General features: G+C 48.3%; 2 protein-coding genes across 2 annotated transcripts in view; both read left to right on the top strand.

Annotated features, from left to right (window-relative positions):
- The window catches only part of LOC119445713 (tigger transposable element-derived protein 4-like), a 342,546-nt gene that overhangs the window by 151,134 nt on the left and 173,276 nt on the right, over positions 1 to 18,136 (top strand). The window lies entirely within an intron of this gene.
- Positions 1 to 18,136, top strand: part of LOC119445716 (tenascin-like) — a 40,970-nt gene that overhangs the window by 2,615 nt on the left and 20,219 nt on the right. Inside the window, exons 4-5 of the mRNA XM_037709997.2 lie at positions 2,410 to 2,577; positions 9,499 to 9,817. Coding sequence (XP_037565925.2) covers positions 2,410 to 2,577; positions 9,499 to 9,817 — 487 coding nt within the window. The remainder of the gene's footprint in view (positions 1 to 2,409; positions 2,578 to 9,498; positions 9,818 to 18,136) is intronic.

Raw genomic sequence — 18,136 nt, forward strand, 5'->3', positions numbered from 1 at the left:
TTGATCAATGGCGGGCTGCAAGTCATGCACGAGACGTCCACTTGGCGACACTGTTTTTGTTTTGACCTGATAAATTATCTGGCAGGACGAAATGACGCAGTAAAGGTAAATTGATTCCCCCAGAATAAATCCTAAAGAAAGAAGGGGTGGGTCTTTCTGGAACGTCCTGAAATTAACTGCTCCAGCAGAGCGAATGTCCCACTGAACTGCTAGATTGCCGGTGCACATTATAGAGGCGTCTCCGAATGTCGGCCACTGTCAGCCAATGTCAATGCGCGCCACTTACACTAGGGCGCATTAGATTAGCGTGCCCAAGCTTTGGGGGACTCAAACCGCCACGTGTGCAAAAGAGCGCACGTTGAGCACAAATAAGAACGAAGGACCCACAGTGGAGTTCGCGTCCCGCGTCCCCAACTGCTTGGGTGTGGCTTGGGTACCCTATTCTAAAACTCCCGAAATTCTTGCTCAACGCGTAACTTAAGGAAAAACTGTACGCATTGTTCCTTTGCGGTGAAGGATCCTAAGTGGGGGTAAAGCGCTGCTCACAAAGAAGTTGGTAACAAGTGCATATTGAGCATGAGATATGCCGTTAATGAAATTACCTCTTTTAAAAATCCTCAACGTTGGGGAAGTTTTATTTCCTCTGTAGCCTCATATTTTGACACCGATGCCAATTTGCCATTTGAAGATAGCATTTAAAGAAACACCTGATGCAAAGTAATGGACAGACCCGTAGTCCTCATTACTGAAGTACAGGAAGGTGGTACAGTATTTGGCTCGTTCAAGGCAACGAACTAGTGCTGAAGCTCTTTCCGAAATTGCTGTGTAACAGGGAGCGTTGATCTAGACCTAACTCTCAATATTGCAAGCCACAGTAAGTCTCGATCTTGAAGTGGCTGCCACCCTGTAATTGTACATATTCATCGCCATAATTTACCGTCACCACAACAACTTCAGCTGCAGCTCCTGCCTTGCGACATTATAGGGCCCGCATACAAGGCGATGCTCGTTAAGCTTACTATTGCTTATAATGCGATAGTTTGCCCTGCGGCATAAAACGTGTGATGCATGCAAGTTATATGTGCACGTATAATTGGTTGTGTTCAATAAAGTCCAACAGTCATCTATGGCGCGGACCATAGATCAACAGGTGATAGTCAAGTGGGGGCTTGGATGTAGCTCCGTTTTTGACACGTAGTGGAGTCTTGATGAGCGCAGTCAGGGACAATTTCCCAGGAGGCGCACGTAGATCTGCGAGCGCAGCTGGGTGAGGGCCGAAGCGGCAGGTCGCGCCGTAAGCTGGCCGGTGGTCGGGAGCTCATGGAGAGGTTGCAGCTGCCATCAATGCAGCACCCAGACGGATCCCTCTTAACCCAACCCCATCTCATTGCGGATACTGCAGCAACCATGTACCGTCGGCGTGGCGTGTCTCCTCTTGCCCACACTATGGCAGGGAGTTCGTAACAGATGCTGAAGGTGAAGCCAAATCATTGGGTATATTGTTACGCAAAAAAAAACACACAATGTACAGGGTGTACTTACGCTCCGACGCAAGGCTCTCAACAACGTAATAAAATTCTCGCACGCCGAACGACACCGTCGACCTCCTAGTCATCGCACAGCGATGGCTCTTTTCCTTTATTTTCAGTAGTCGCATAGCATTATCCACGTCTGCGGGAGCGCCGTCTAGGAGCAGCTAGAGAAGAGGAAGTGTGGTAGGCTTTGAGCCAGCTGACATGAACTACGTCAGTGTGGACGTGATCGTAAACGGCGTAGTTGAACAGTAAGGAAAGATATCGTAGTTGCAACAAACTTAAAGGGATCTGTTCCTTTTTATATTGTCTTCCGTAGAGCGACGGGAAGGAATTTTTTTCATGACAGCTATTAAGTTTATGGGTGAAAACGAACAATTTAATTGGTTAAAAATTGAGTTATATGAAACGAGAAACATTTTTTACACATCTGTTCGCCTTGTTAGACGTCCTGGCGTGTAAGTACTCGTTCGAACACGCGGTGGTGGGATCGATTCCCGCCGAAAGCGACCACATTGTGATAGCGAGTGCAGAAAAGCTCGTGCCCTGTTCTTTGGGTGCACGTTAAAGAACCAGAAGTGGTCTAAATTTTTTGAAGCCCGTCATGGTGGAGCCTGACATAATCCGTGAGTTGCTTTGGGGCGTTTAGCTCCAGAATCGAACTCCCTCAAACAGTGGTCACTGCGTCTTTGAAAACTGTCATTTTGTTTCTGTATTGTTGGCATTAATTCTTTCATGTTTTCACAGTCACAGAAGCGCCACACTAAACTTTACTTTTTTGTGCACGTGATCTTCGTTTATTTTTTTGGCAACGAGTATATTATTATTATTCTCGCGGTGTCCTTTCTCACAATTCTGTTAACTATCTCTTAAACAGGTAATCGAGCTCTACATGCTCTGAAGTCGAATGACGAATGCATGAGGCTGAAAATTGTTCTGAAAAACCACACCGGGGAAAGTATTTCTTTGGACTACGACTGTTTCAAGGTCGGTTCGGAGAAAGAGCACTTCGAAATGCAGCTAGGACAATACTTGGGTCCTGATGGTAAGAAAGAAAAATATATATTTCAGTGAACGAAAGCGCATCGAAATACTAGCTGCGTCATTTAGAATAGCTTTAATTATACGCATTTTCATTGTTACCAGCAACAGTTTAGAGGAGTAAGTTACCATTGTGTTGAACCAGCCGATAGTTTGTGAAGCGTTCATGAGATGAAAAGCTTTATACAGAGCTCCGTCACAGCAATACTTTAGTGAACAGCACTGCTATTGCGTCTATGCATGGAATGTTAAACGTCAATTCAGGAAATCAAATGAAGCGGGAAACAGTGATGCATTAGTCACGTGGATTACTTTATTCAACCACATTGAATGACTGTGTAAACCTGCAGTGAAGCCTGCAAGGCAAAAAATGATTGAATTAAATAAATACAGCATGGTAGCGGAACGGAGTACTCATCAAATAAAAATATACATCTTTCATTCAACCATAAAAATTTGCATTGAGGACCTGCACTTGTGGTACATGACAGTATTCGTAATGTCTCAATGTGTTTCCAGCAAACTACATCGCGGTTGTGTCTCTACTCAATCATGTACTTCTTTAGAATAAAGAATTAAGTTAAGTGCATGTTTTCGAATGAGTCTTGAGTTAGATTAGCCCATGCCTTAACGGGCCCTAACATTCCGGATATAAGCTGCGTTGCCATGAAGCACCGCGTAGGATGATGATGTAGCTGCATTCTTTATAGCTTTGGTACAGATTAAGAGCCTATAACAAGTGGGCAGAAGTTAAACAATGCGATATTGAAATGGCGTCTAAAGAAGAACAAGAGATCGGTGGATAATAACGCATCCTTTAAAAAAAAGTTCAGTTTCCTTAAGTTCTTTGTACGATGTAGTCTACTATGAAATAGAAAATTACGACCAAGCTCGATACATTATTTTAATTTTCGTGTCCGAAATGCAGCGCTGGCACATCTGTCTACCGCCATAGTTTTTTCTTCTTCTCGTACTTGCGTTGTCGTGGCGAAATAAGGTAATCGAGACTTGCCAAGTTCTGTATTCGACAGCTTGGCATGCAATGTAGCCCATGTTTACCGATAAAATATAACTAGGAATAAGCAGCTACCAACTGAATACATGAAGTCCAGGGGAGCCAGGTGCGTGACCTTCAGTCAGTCACCTGCCTCTTTTTTTTTACAGTTATTCCTCGCTTATCACCCACACCATAGTATTAAGAGTGCATGTAATGGTATTGTATGAGCGTAAATCGCTATTACAGCGCAACTGATTTGTACATTTACTGTCTATCTTTAAACTCGAAACTGCACGAGCTGGCAGGTGCTTCCTTTCTGTGCATACTGTGCTGTGCAGCTGCGCTACAGTTCCCGCGCGAAACATGCCCGCGAGGCCGCGTTTATGATCGCGCTTAGTTTTCATTTCCAATAACTCGTGGCTCAACCTGAATGTTGCAGTTCCCAATGTCAGAGGCGATCGTATCTCTGCACAGCCTCCGAGATTTGCGCGTGCTAGTAGGTTTTGTTCTGGTCACAGAGCTGACGGAAAGAGCGTATGTTCTGTGGTGGGCATGGCTGGCTCCTTCTCCGCACTGTGGCGTTATCACCCAAGGGCTTTTCAAGCATTCAAGAAGAAGGTGTGAATACGCTTAAAAGACGAGGACTATAAGTGAAGACGAGACACACGCCTATCTTCATTGTCCTTTAAGCACATTCACTCCATCGTTATGTCAAACCAACTCGCCTATGTGTACGGATCGAAGAGGCTGTCGCGTGGTCCATTATTGTTGCTGCGGCTTGGATGAGGAGAGATAGATAACATTATTTTAACACGACAGCGTTATTGGCCCCGTGTCGCAGAAAATCCGCCGTCGGCCTCGGTGTCGGCGTCCGTGGTCAGGAAAATAATCCCAATCCACCACGACCCCGCCGGCCCGCGTGGCGCTAGAGCGCTGGTGAAATAATTGAATTTCGCAAAGTAAAATGCTTCAGAAAAATCGTCAAGTACGGCTTAACCATAACCCACAGGCATGATAGCGTCGGATTGTAATTTGAATGTACGAGACAACATAATTCTGTTACGCGTAAACTTAAACACAAACCCCCTTTCCAGCATTTCTACCATTCATGTTGCGGCGCGCCCCGGTCGGTGTCTCTTGCAAAAACACCATGCAGATGGCGCTCTCCTGATCGGCAGCGTCGAAGGTGCAGAAAAAAGAAAGCTGGAGTTGCCAGAAAGCTGACAAACAGTCATAGATCTTTGAATGGTATCGCGTTCCACTCTGAAAGGCGAAGCTTAAGCCTCCTCCAAATTTTCGCTCTGCTTTATGAACATTACCGATGTAGAAATGAGGGCTGAAAGTGTACGAGGGGGAAAAAAGTGTGTTTATTTTCAAACGCGTCAATTTTTTTTCCTACACACATACTCCCAATACATTCACGTGGGTATGTAAAGGTGGTCTATCTCTTCACGAGTTTTTCATGAGACGGGTGGAAAGTACGAACATCCCCTTTCAAGCCCCTTTCATCAGCTTTTTGAACTATGTGGGTGTTGGCTGTGTTAGCGAACGAACGAAGCTAACTCTCAGGAATGAGTGTGCCAGTCCAAAGGCAAATATTTGAGGTGAACAGTCCATGGAAGTGCGAACACACACAGAATGCTTCAGAATGTTCAGGTAAGGGGGACACTACGGTTATATCAGCGTGAGATAAGCGTTATTCAACAAGGCAAAAAAATCATCAGTATAACAGAAGCTTTATTCGCACAAAGAAAATCGACGAAATCAATCAGTGAACAGAAAAAGTACAAGTGAAATGAAATATAAAAAATTGGTCGACCCTTCCTCTACCGGGAACAGAGGGGGAAGGGTCAGAGACAATGAATCGTGTGTCAACTCAGACATGATTCCTTTAGAAATATAAATTATTAAGCACAACAAAACTAGCATAAGATCATTGGATAAGAATATAAAGTTATAGGAAATTGTAAAGACTAGAGAACTATATGTTCGAGACGGCGAAATGTACGAGGCTAAGCTGAAAAATTTCCTGGGAGATATCCTGTGAAAATCATCTTCAACACGTAAAAATACTGCAATGCACACCTTGAGATCCCGTGCGATCTGCCTTCTACGACCGCCTCCGCTTGCGCCAGATGATCATAATGACGATGATTTAATGGCATCCCCTTTGAAACGGGGCTGTGACAAATAGTCACCTAGCCTGCTTGATTTAATGAGGCATACTAAACGTTCTTTATCTAGCATTTGTGTATAGCCTCTCATTATTCTTCTCTTTCTTCCCAAGAAATCTACCTTGTACCGTTACCTATGATTCTAAGAGATCTGGTCGTATGAATCTCTTCCCCGCTTTCTTTTCCAGCAGTACTCGTAATCGTCTCTTGCTTATCTCTATGGCGGATCTGTTGATGTTTCCTTCCACTTTAGACCCAAGCGCTTCTGGGAGTTGCACGTTACCTACGGTTCTCGCTGGGTGAATCCCTTCGCATTCCATTAGGATGTGCTGAGTGGTCTCCGGATCTTTACTGCAGCATACACATGCCTCATCTAGTTCAGAATATTTGCTCCGGTATGTTTTGCTCCTTAAGCAACCGGCTTGAGCCTCAAATAGCAAGGCACTTACTTCCCTTTGTGTTATCGTACAAGTTTTCCCTTCTAATTTCTTTCTTTTCATTCTTGTAAATATCCACTGTCCATTTTGTTTCCATTCTTTGTACCCAATTCACTGTCTTTATTTCTCTCTCTTTCTGATGAAGCCTGGTTGTTATTTACGGTTTTGATTACCCTGTACTTGGAGGCCAACATCCTTGACCTCTTTCTCCATTCTGTGTCCACGCTTTTCAGGTACAGGTACTTGTGCACTTTAGCCCCCCATTCATTTTCGTCCACGTTCCTGAGCATTTCTTCAAAAATAATTTTGCTTTGTGCTTCTCTGATTTCAAAAGCGGTCCAACCCACGTCACGCTGCACTGCCTCATGTGTGGTTTTACCTTGGGCTTCCAAAGCCAACCGGCCTACTGATCTTTGGTTAACTTCCAACCCCGACAAGGTATTCGATTTTAGCATAGAATGGCATTTGCGAACGCTAGCGCTGGCACCATTACTCCTTTCCATATTCCACGCACCACCTCATACTTACAGTGCTCTGTGTTTCATTATTGCTGAATTCCGCTTCCCCTTTATTTTCTAATTATCTTGGTGGTTGCTTGAGTAATTCTTTCCTTCGTTTATGTGTACCGGTCCCGAGGTACTTATATTGCTTGACTATGGGTATGACTTGCTGTTGAATTGACACTACGTAATTACTCGCCTCTTCATTAAAGATCATAATTCCTGATTTCTCTGTGCTAAACTTAAGGTCTAGATTTGTCGCTGCGTTGCCACATATATTCGCAAGTATCTGTAAATGATTTTTATTGTCTGCTAGTTGCACAATGTTGTCTGCATACATCAGTCCAGGGACCTTCTGTTGCATCATTTGTCCATTACGCATGCAGGGTCAATAAAACCCTGATTCGCTGTTTTCCAGTCGTCTTTCTATACCCTTAACGTAAGGCGTGAACAACAATGGAGACAGATGACATCCTTGCTTCAATCCTTGGTGAATTCCAACCATTTCATTACCTTTTCGATCTTCCCATACCACTTGTACTTGGTTGTCTCTATATATCTCCCTCAGCAGCTCCACGAAATCATCATCTATGCCTTCGTGCTGAAGAATATCGCATAAGAATTCCCTGTCTACGTTGTCATAAGCTGCTCTAATATCTAGAAATGCTATCGATAAAGGTATTTTCTGAGCTACTGAAATCTCTATGCACTCAGTTAGTACAAACATATTATCCTCTAAGCGTCTGCCTGGCCTGAACCCATTCTGTAGTTCCCCCAATACATCGTTTTTCTCCACCCACTTCGACAGTTCTAATTTTATGGCTTGCATTGCCATTCTGTATATCACCGACGTTACTGTAACTGGCCTGTACGAGCTCGTTTCATCCTTATCGCCTTGGCCTTTGTAGATGAGGTTCATCTTGCTTTCGCGCCATCCGACGGTAATTTTTTTTGTTCTAATCACTTCCTCTATGGCATTGACCAGCAGTGCCTTGCTCTTTGAACCGAGGTTTTTCATTAGCTGTATTGAGATTTCATCGGGTCCTGCTGCCGTGTTATTAGGGACATTTTCTGCGGCCTTTTTTAAATGAAATCTTTCTATGCTAAATTTTGATCTCTCATGCCTCTCTGTTGTTGCGGGATCTGTTGTCCGAACAACGCTTTTTCTCGTGCCGAAGTTATGCCTAATAACGGCTGTGAAGTATCACAGCGCATCATCTCCTTCGTAGATGTTACTGTCTTCATCCCTTATATCCGCTGGCAAGTTTTTAGTTGGAGCTCCGAGTGCTCTTATATGGCGCCAGAATCTTTTTGGGGTGCCTTCGTCGCTTTTGTTAATGTTATGCACCTAACGTTCACTCGCGTATTCAATTTTCTCTTACACGAGCTCATTCGCCACCCTTTTCTTTTCTCGGTGTGTGTTCCATCTAACGAGCCCCTCTTCTTCGTGTAATCCCAACTTTTTGGCTTCTCGATGAGTCCTAGATGCCTCTTTACGCTCTTCTATAGCTTGCTTTACGTTGTTTCCACTTCCCAACCCAACAATTGTTTTGCCGGTTCTATCTTATTTCCTGCTGCATAACGTCTATCAGTTCCTTATATTCCTAGATTGCTGTAGGAAAAGCCTCCATTTTCTTCTCTGTGTTTTTTGCGATCTCTGTTATTTGCTCTTCATTCATTTTTAAAAATTGTGAGGCTATTGGTTCGTGTTCTGCGTTGGTATCTCTTCCAAACATTAATGCTAAACGTCTATGATCGCTACCCAGGCTGTTTTATTCCATTTTCGTCCAATGGAATGAAGCAGACGCGCCTCGTGTTTTTGGATAGCAGCTCAGAGATGACGACGACCCGTGCTGTTATTAGAAAGAGAGCAACCACGATTCCCTATAAGAAAAAAAAAACGGCTCTAACATCAGTTACTTTCATTGAAGAATTTCAACTGTACCCTAACAATACTTTTTCCTTCAAGTTTTCTCCCGCCGCCCACCCGTTTAACCGCCGGCTTCTTGGCCAATCCCGCGTAGTGGGTATGCGCCATGGTATAAGGGGGCAAGCAAGCAAGCAAGCAAGCTCGGCCTGTTCGCTGCTGCTAGGGTGCTGTTTATCTGTTGTTTCGAATCTTTAATTAAACCTCATTACATTTCGTGGAGATTGTTGGAATACCTCAAGTCACCCTGGAGCTCCACAATCGTACGTTGCACATCGACACCATGACTGACGTGACCTACGCTCCGATTATACCCATGGCTGCCCCTGTCACTTGCACCGGCGTTCTCCGTCAGCGCGACCCGGCCATCTTTCGCGGGACCGGCGAACATGACGTCGAAGACTGGCTGTCCTTCTGTGAACGTGTAAGCGCTCACAATAAGTGGGACGACCTGGCTAAACTGACTAACGTCATCTTTTACCTTGCTGACGTCGCAAATCTATGGTTTAAGCATCACGAATCTAACCTCTAGAGTTGGTCCGCGTTCAAGACACATTTCACCGAAGTGTTTGGCCGCCCCGCTGTCAGCAAGCTACGCGCCCAGTAGCGTCACGCCAGTGAGCACAGCAACCGGGCGAAACTTTTCCCGGCTATATTGCGTATGTCTTGGATCTCTGCAGACCTGTTAATCCAACGATGGCGGAGGACGAGACGATTAAACATATTCTGAAGGGTATTGAGGACGATGCATTTCAAATGCTGCTGGCCAAGAGTGAACAGCGTCACCGTTCTCTTCAGCCTGTGTCAGAGTTTCGACGAATTGCGCCGCCAACGTACCATCGCCCCGGCTGACTACTTCCCACAGGCTGACTCGGTCTCGACCATTGCAGTTGCCGCTGGCCATACCAATCCTTCTGCTCTCGTCCTTCAGCTGAAGGATTTCATTCGCGAGGAAGTGGCCCGCCAGCTGTCGCTGCGCCCACACAGCCAGGAGCCTGCCCCAACACTAACTCCGGCCGTGCAACAAGCCATCCGTGCCCAAATATCCGACGCACTTACCCCCGTTCGCCCGCCAGCACCTGTGACGGCACCGCTCTCCTATGTTGACTACCCACCGCTATTCACATCTCCGCCGGCACCGCTCTCTTATGACGACTACCTGTCGCGGGTCACACCTCCACCGCTCAACAATGCTGCCGCTATCACAAGGTCACGCCCACCGTAATATTCCGTCCCACCATCAACGCACCGGGATCCCCCGGCTCCCGTTCCCCCGGCAGTCACCCCAGCTTCTTCGTCGAGCCGACACGTGGCGCACGCCAGACAGCAGGCCTATTTGCTTCTCCTGCTGGCATTGCTGGTCACGTTGTGCGCTTTTGTAGTCGTAACATGTCCTCGAACCGTGACGCCTTCGACCAGTTTCCCGTACACGCCACAACATGCCGCCGAGATACGCTGCCGAGATGCCGCTGACTTGCCGCTGGGACCCTTCGATCACGACCACCGTTCAGACTGTCGCCGTTCTCCTTCTCCAAGTCGACGGTCGCTGTCACCTATGCGTCGTCGGCCACCTACTGCCGAGGGAAACTGACTAGCGCAGTTCCGGAGGCAAGAACTGCAAGATCATCGGCCTTCCTAAGGCCTCAATTTTCACCGCAGAATGTCATTGACGTCCATGTCGAGGGAGCATCCGCCCAAGCGCTTATCGATACCGGGGCCGCCGTTTCCGTCATCCATGAAAATCTTAGTCGCAAGCTGAAAAAAAGTCACGACCTCTCCATCTGGCATGACACTCTGCACTGCTAACGCGCAACGCATTCATCCTACAGCTGTATGCACCACCCGTGTAGTCATCCAGGATGTTTTGTACATCATCGAGTTTTTTGTGTTGCCATCCTGTTCCTCACGATCTCATCCTCTGTTGGGACTTTCCTGTCACGTCATAGTGCCATCAACGATTGTTCTCGCGCGCAAGTGGCCCTTTCGCCGCTATGTGACTCGCCATCAGTCGGCGCCGACCTCAGTGTTCACGAAGTGTTCATTGATGATGATACTGATCTGCCTCCGGAGACGTCGGTGCTTGTCACCTTGTCGTGTGCTGCCGTGCCAGGCTCAATTGTGGCGGTTACGCCTTCTGACATGCTTGCTCACCGCAAGGACTTATTTCTCCCATTCGTCGTCCTCACTGTTAGGTCTGAATCCGCTTTGATACCCACCTGTAATCCGCACCGGTATCCAGTGACCATACTGCGCGGTAAGACCTTAGGATTTGCGTCAGCTGTCGCGTGTATTGAAGACCTTGACGTTCACGATGGCGCCCCCGTTTACATCTGGACGCCATAACTCCCGTCTAATCAAAATCGCCTTCAGCAGTTTCCGACAGTGCCATCGCCCCACACCTTTCGCTGTCTCATCGCACCTAACTTCTTACTCTACTGAACGACTTCGTTTCTTCGTTCGACTGCAACCAACCATTCTTAAAAATTAAATTATGGGGTTTTGCGTGCCAAAACCACAATCTGATTATGAGGCACGCCGTAGTGGGGGACTCCGGAAATTTGGACCACCTGGGGTTCGGTAACGTGCACCTAAATCTAAGTACACGGGTGTTTTCGCATTTTGCCCCCATAGAAATCAACCATCCTTGGGTCGCCCGACAAGTGTCTCTCATACTAACGACACCGGTTCTCATGCCTCCTTGCGACAGCGTGCGTATCGCGTTTCCGCCGAAAAGCGCCGAGTTATCACGGAACAAGTGGACGACATGCTGCAGCGCGGCGTCATTCACTTTTCAAAGCACTTGGTCGTCACCTGTCATTATAGTGCGCAAAAAAGATGGGACCATTCGGTTTTGTGTCGATTATCACCGCCTAAACAGGATTATGAGAAAAGACGTGTACCCTCTGCCTCGGAACGACGATGCTCTTGATAGCTTCCAAGGTGCCGAATACTTCTCGTCTTTAGATCTCCGCTCTGGCTATTGGCAGGTTCCCATGCCCAAATACAGATTTCATCACTGCCCGATGGCCTGTACGAGTTTAACGTTATGCATTTCGCTCTCTGCAATGCTCCCGCTACTTTCAAGCGCATGACTGATACCAACCTTCGCGGACACAAGTAGAAGACTTTATCTTACCTGGATAAGATTGTTGTTTTCTCACAGGCTTTTCCGACACATTTCGCCCGCCTGCATGACATCCTGACCTGTCTCACTTCAGCTGGCCTACAGCTCAACCTCAAGAAGTGCCGTTTCGCTGCCCAAAAATTAACTCTCTTGGGTCCCGTTATCTCGAAAGACGGCATCCTTCCCGATCCCGAAAAAGCTTCGCGCAGGCGCCGAGTTTCCGAAGCCCACATCTATCAAGGCCCTGCGAAGTTTCATGGCCTGTGCTCTTATTTTCGTCGCTTCGTCCGGAACTTCGCCTTTATCATCGCACCCTTGACGAAGCTGCTTACCGCTGGCAAAGGCATTTCTTCGCCATTACGACCCAAGTGCGCCGACAGAGATTCACACCGACACCAGTCGGTGTCGGCCTTGGTGCGGTCTTGGCCCAACGGAAAGCCACGAATGAAGAACACGTCATGGCTTATGCCAGTCGTATAACATTAAGAAAGCTGAGATGAATTACACCGTTACAGAGAAGGAATGCTTAGCCATCATTTGGGGATTGGGCAAGTTTCGTCCTTATCTCTACGGTCGTCCTTTCAGCATCATCACTGACCATCACGCCCTTTGTTGGCTCTCCTCCTTGAAAGACCCGTCGGGCCGCTTCGGCCATTGGGTGCTTCGCCAGCAGGACTACGACAGTAGTGTCGTATACCGCTCCGGTCGAAAGCATTCCGAAGCTGATGCGCTCTCCCGCTCACCGATGACACCTGATGTGGCTTCTCTTTCCGTTCCTTCTCCGACCTTAGACCCGTCACTACTGACCGATATCAACATGCCCTCCGAGCAACGCAAGGACCCATGGCTTGCCCTGCTGCGCGAATACCTTGCCGCTCCATCGGTCGTTCCTCCAACGCGGACGCTACGCCATCAAGCAGCCCACTTTGCCATGCGAGACAACACCCTCTACCGCCGCAACTATATGCCTGACGGTCGCAAATGGCTTCTGGCTATCCATTGTCACATGCGCTACAATATGTACGCTTACTTCCACGCCGACCCTCAAAGCGTCCACACCGGCGTCCTAAAAACCTTCACAAGGCTGCGTCAACGATATTACTGGCGTGGAATGCATCGGTTTGTCCAGCAGTATGTGCGATCATGCACCGCCTGCCTACAGCCACTACCGTTCCTGCTCGACCGTTCGACCGCGTAGGCATCGACCTCTATGGCCCGCTCCCCTATAGCGGATGTGGAAACCGCTGCATTATCGTTGGCGTCGATCACATCACGCGCTACGCCGAGACCGCGCCCCTTCCCGCCGCGACCACGCGCGACGTTGCGATGTTCATTCTTCGTAACTTCGTCTTCGCCACGGCGCGCCTCGAGCACTGCTCAGCGATAGGGGTCGGGTCTTCTTCTTAGACGCAATACAATCCCTTCTTCGCGAGTGCAAGCTCATTCACCGGAAGTCGACCCATCACGTATCACCCACAAATGAACGGTCTTACGGATCGGTTGAACCGAACACTCGGCGACATGTTGAGGATGTACGTCTCGTGCGACCACACCAATTGGGACAGCGTACCGTTCGTTCGTTACGTTCGCCTATAACACCGCGACGCAAGCGACCACCGGTTTTCACCTTTTTTTATCCTGTACGGACGTGAGCCATCGTGTCCACTGGATACTATCCTGCCCTACCGACCTGATGCCTCCGAGTGCAGTACAATTTCAGAAGTCGCCCGATATTCTAAAGATTGCCGCCAGCTGGCTCGTTCGCTGACTAGCGAGGATAAGGGGCGTCAGAAGACAAGACGTGACAGGGATCAGGCCAGGCCCACCTTCGCTGCCGGTTCCCTTGTTTGGCTATGGATATCGCCTCACACTCCCGGCCTTTCTTCCAAACTACTTGCGCGGTACCAGGGCCCCTACCGGATCATCGACGCCTCCTCACCTGTGAACTATATCGTTGAGCCCGTCACACCATCGCCGGACCTTCCTTGTAACATGCACCGTCTCGGTCGCGAGGCGGTGCATGCTAGCCGCCTGAAGCCATATTACGACCCCCTCATCTTGTCCGCTCCCTGAGTCGCCAGCATGGCTCCGTTTCACACCCGGGGACAATGTAATGAAGCAGACGCGCCTCGTGTTTTACAGCGAAGCTGTTAAAGGCTCAGTCTCCGCGAGGGTCGTGTCCGTGTGTAGAAAAAACCTATCATCATCAGCATTGGCTCGAGCGTCGTCGTCTTTTTGAGCGCACGGCCTCTCCTCCCTCCCGGCCGGCATAGCCCCGCTATATCTCTTTTCTTGTGCCGGTCGACCTTCTCTTATGCCATGCCGCAGAACGCACGTCCAGTGGTTCGGAAGCCCTAGTCAAACAAGAGGTCGTTGGCCAAACACGCTGCGATCGACAGCAGAGCTGGCAATTTGGTGGGTTATGTTCGACGACGAAGTATCTATAGTAATAACGGGTGACTTCAACGCTGACATTGCACGCCGAATGGAAAGTGGTTCACTTCGTTTATGCTCGAGCGCTTGTGTGAACGAACCGACGGTACCACCTACAACATACCGGACGGGTATAGACGTCGTGTTTATGAATAACGTGCCTACCGGTACCGTAGACCCTATGGCGGTGTACCATAGCGACCATAAGGCCATGGTCACTGTGGTCACTAAATAAGTGAAAACCACCAGATCATGTATATTTCTCATTATCTAATAGTTCGACTAACCAATTACATCATCACGCCTTAATAGTCATAATTTAAAATACGTAATTCACACCATAGTACAGCTTCGCTGGTCTTCCATCTCTACCCCAGTGGAAGGGCTGACACTTTTTGGATTGCAGCTCAGAGACGACGACGACCCGTACTGTTATTTGCAAGAGAGCTCGGGCTGTTCGCGCTGCTAGGCTGCTGTGTATCTGCTGCTTTCCATCTTTAATTAAACGTCATTACAGTCTTATCATTTGGTCTAGTTGTTCGTAGACCATTTCTGAGACTAAGGCGTAGTCGATACATGACTGCCTGTTTCCGCATTGCCACGTTACCTGTCCACGACCTTTATTCCCCCTGTTAACTAATATAAGGTTCTGTTCATCACAAAAATCCAGCACTAGAGAACCGTTGTAATCACTATATCCGTCTAAATTGTCCATGTGCGCTTTCATATTGCCGCGCCTGTACTCCGATGAAGAAGGGGGACTATGCGAGCAGGCAAGAGCGTTGCTATCAGGGCGCGGCGAAGAAGAAGAAGTCACAGTAGCGCGCAGTATTAAAAAGGCAGCCTGCTGATATTCCTCTTGATCAGGGCTGTGCGACCTCTATTTTTGATGATTGCGACAATATCTCCCACTGATATCACCTGGCGCGATTTACTGAACTCATTGATATCGCTTCAAATGTAATCAACCAATTCCTTGTTTTTTTTCTCTGCAATCACTACCTGTCGATAGGTAAGCTACTCCCAGCCACGTCTTTATGCCACTGCCATATGCCGGTAATCCATAAATGCTCTTTACATGTCTCTTTTACGCTTCGCCACTTCAGACATCGCCTAATTAGTATGCCTATGCCTCCGCCTTTCCTTGACCCGGTCATTCTGTTGCACCCTTCCCATACAGAATTGTCAATAACAGGCGGCTGCCCCAAATCTCGTAGATGCGTTTCGGTCAAAGCGTACCGCTAATCGCTTCATCATTCAGCTGCGTTTGAATTGCCAGCCATTTTTCCTGCTTGCGACCACCCTGCATGTTATTGTAGCAAATTTTACCTTCTCGATTCTTATCCTTTGTGCGTCTTTTCCCAACTCCTGGTCGTCTAATTATGATCTTTAATTGTGTTTCGCTACGTTCAATACTTAATCCTACTTCCTGATTGCCTGGGGCCCGTGTAAAAAAGCAACAGCTCGCGCCGCGAATCGATGTCCAACCGGTGTTGCTACCCTTTCGCTAGAATGTATTCCGTCAAGCACAAAAGCGCCTTAGCGGCCTCCTCGGTGCATTTCTCGGTTGATGTCAATGACCGTAAAATTCATTGCTTTAGCTAGAGTCCATAGTCCCATGTTTACTGCATGAACTGCCCTTTCAATTTCATACCCCTGCCTCTTAACCTCCGGCACCCTGCACGCCGCTTTTTTTACTTTCTGTGAAGCATTCCGCAGCTCGGTGACCCCTTTCACTATTTGCTTTGTGCACGGTGTTAGAAATACAGGTGGAACGACGGAGCGCCGCCGCCGTGCACTCGCTGCGTCGAACTTCGGTACCTTTGCTCCTTCACGCCGCGAGATGGCAGGAGCGGTCGCGTGGCCGACATCCGGGTGATCCAGCCCCTATTGCGCATTTGTGAACGAGTGGTCGCCGTCTAGTCGAAGCAGGTGTCACCACGTTGTGCCCTTGTTTTCATTCTTTGTGTGCGATGACAAGCTGTGCTCTTCGTGTGAGCAAGCCGTGAAATGGGCAAGAAGTGTTTTATTGCCACGGTGCAAATCTGGCTACGAGATTTGCACTGAAGAAGTGTCGCTTTTTGCTGCACCCCGAGAAACGTACCACCTGAGTATGGCGCCATGCGATTCCGCGCAAGGACCGCGTGCGGCAGTCGACTGACATCGCGTGCGAGAAGCACTTCGAGCCGAGGTACGTGACGAAGACGTCGGAAGCAGTGTACAAATGACACGTTCTTGTGAGTGCACCGCGAAAGGCGGCTCGGGCAAAAGACACCGTACCGACGAAGTTTCCCGACGGCCCTGCTCATTTGACAAAGACAGAAAAAAAAAAAAGAAAGGCGCCTGCGGACCGTTCGCACCCTCCTGCCACCAAATGTAGCCGTTTCAGACTGGAAATTTTTCTCCCCGTGCAAGAGCTACGCTTGTAACAATGAGAATATTTAGGGTTTTACGTGCTAAAACCACGATATGATTATGAGGCACGCCGTAGGAGGGCTCCGGAAACTTCGACAATCAGGTGTTCTTTAAAGTGCACTGACATCGCACAGTCGCAATCTTTTTTAGGGTGAACCAGGGAGCGCGTGGCTTTCTATATCACCAGCGCCGTCAGACGGCAGCCACAATATCTGCGCGCATGCTCGGGGAGGGTAGGCTCCTTTCGTGCGCATTACGTCATCGTAGCGCGCGTGTGTCGTCTGCTAGCAGTTTTTTCCCCTCAATAGAAACCATATTATGACAGAAACCACGATTTTGATGCTTTTAATTCAGAACGTTGTGCTTCTTATTCTTGGCGTTAATGTAATTACCTCAACTTTTCACTTTGTCTAGTTTTCCTTCTGCTGTGTTCTTATCGTACAACGAACAGGCAAGGGAACACAAACATCCGAATTTTTATTTGGTGCAAGTTCAACAAAAGATTGATCCGTTTAGAAGTAGTATTAGTAAGCAGGAATAATTTTCTCTCTGATGATGTTAGTATTTTGTCATACAACCCTTTGCGGAAACGACTGCTGCCATCCTATAGAGGGCAGTGACGCGTACAGCGCTGGCACAAAGTCATGATGCGCTCGAAGGTCCTCCCATTCTTGTCGAACGGGTGCCCACAGCTCGTCCCCAGTCATCGGGCGGACAGGTTTTCGCACCATGGCTGCTTTGATGTACCCCCATATATTTTCGCAGATGTTCATGTCAGCGCCTTTGGCCGACCAGGAAAGCATGCTGATTCTGCGATTTTCTATATGTTCCTTGACAACTTTTGTCATGTGAACCGGCGACAGGTCATGTTGAAACAAAAAGTTGGCATCGGGAAAGACGCTGTGGGCGTAGGGCAGCCACACATTGTCCAAAATTTCTGTGCAGTATCGCTGCGATGTAAGGGCACCTTCTATGCTATGCAGAGGCCCGAGACCATGCCTTGACACCGCGCCCCACACGTTCACGTAGTTTCGGTCACTCGCGGCGACTCCCTGCACATTGGCTAGCTCGTAACTGCATGGAAATCGTATTTTTGACCATCCCTCGCAAAATCAAACGTGCATTAAAAAGTTTCTTACCGTGTGCCTCAGGTTCACCAAACTCGCATCCGTTGGTCTTGGCGAGTTGTAAAGTCGACTCGTCCGAGAAGATCACTCGGCCCCAGTCATCTGCCATCCATGAGGCGTGTGCTTCGGCAAACTGTAGACATGACTTCTTGTTCGAAGCAGTGACGACTGCCTTTCGTGCAGCTACAGAATTTCGCAGTCCAGCACTTCGGAGGCGTCGCCGGACCGTAGCAAGGGAAGCGTCCACATTTAGCTGCTGCCGCACTGGTCTCGCGGGCTGGAACGGGTTCTCGACGACAGCAGCTACCATAAGCGCGTCTTCATCCTCCGTCGTTGCCTTTGGTGGACGCCTGTGTGGGGCATCACAGAGTCGGTCTTCCTTGCTGAATGCCTGAATAACCCTGTTGACGGTCTTTAGCGGCCTGTGCA

Source organism: Dermacentor silvarum, chromosome 3, assembly GCF_013339745.2.
Source record: "Dermacentor silvarum isolate Dsil-2018 chromosome 3, BIME_Dsil_1.4, whole genome shotgun sequence".
NCBI lineage: Eukaryota > Metazoa > Arthropoda > Arachnida > Ixodida > Ixodidae > Dermacentor > Dermacentor silvarum.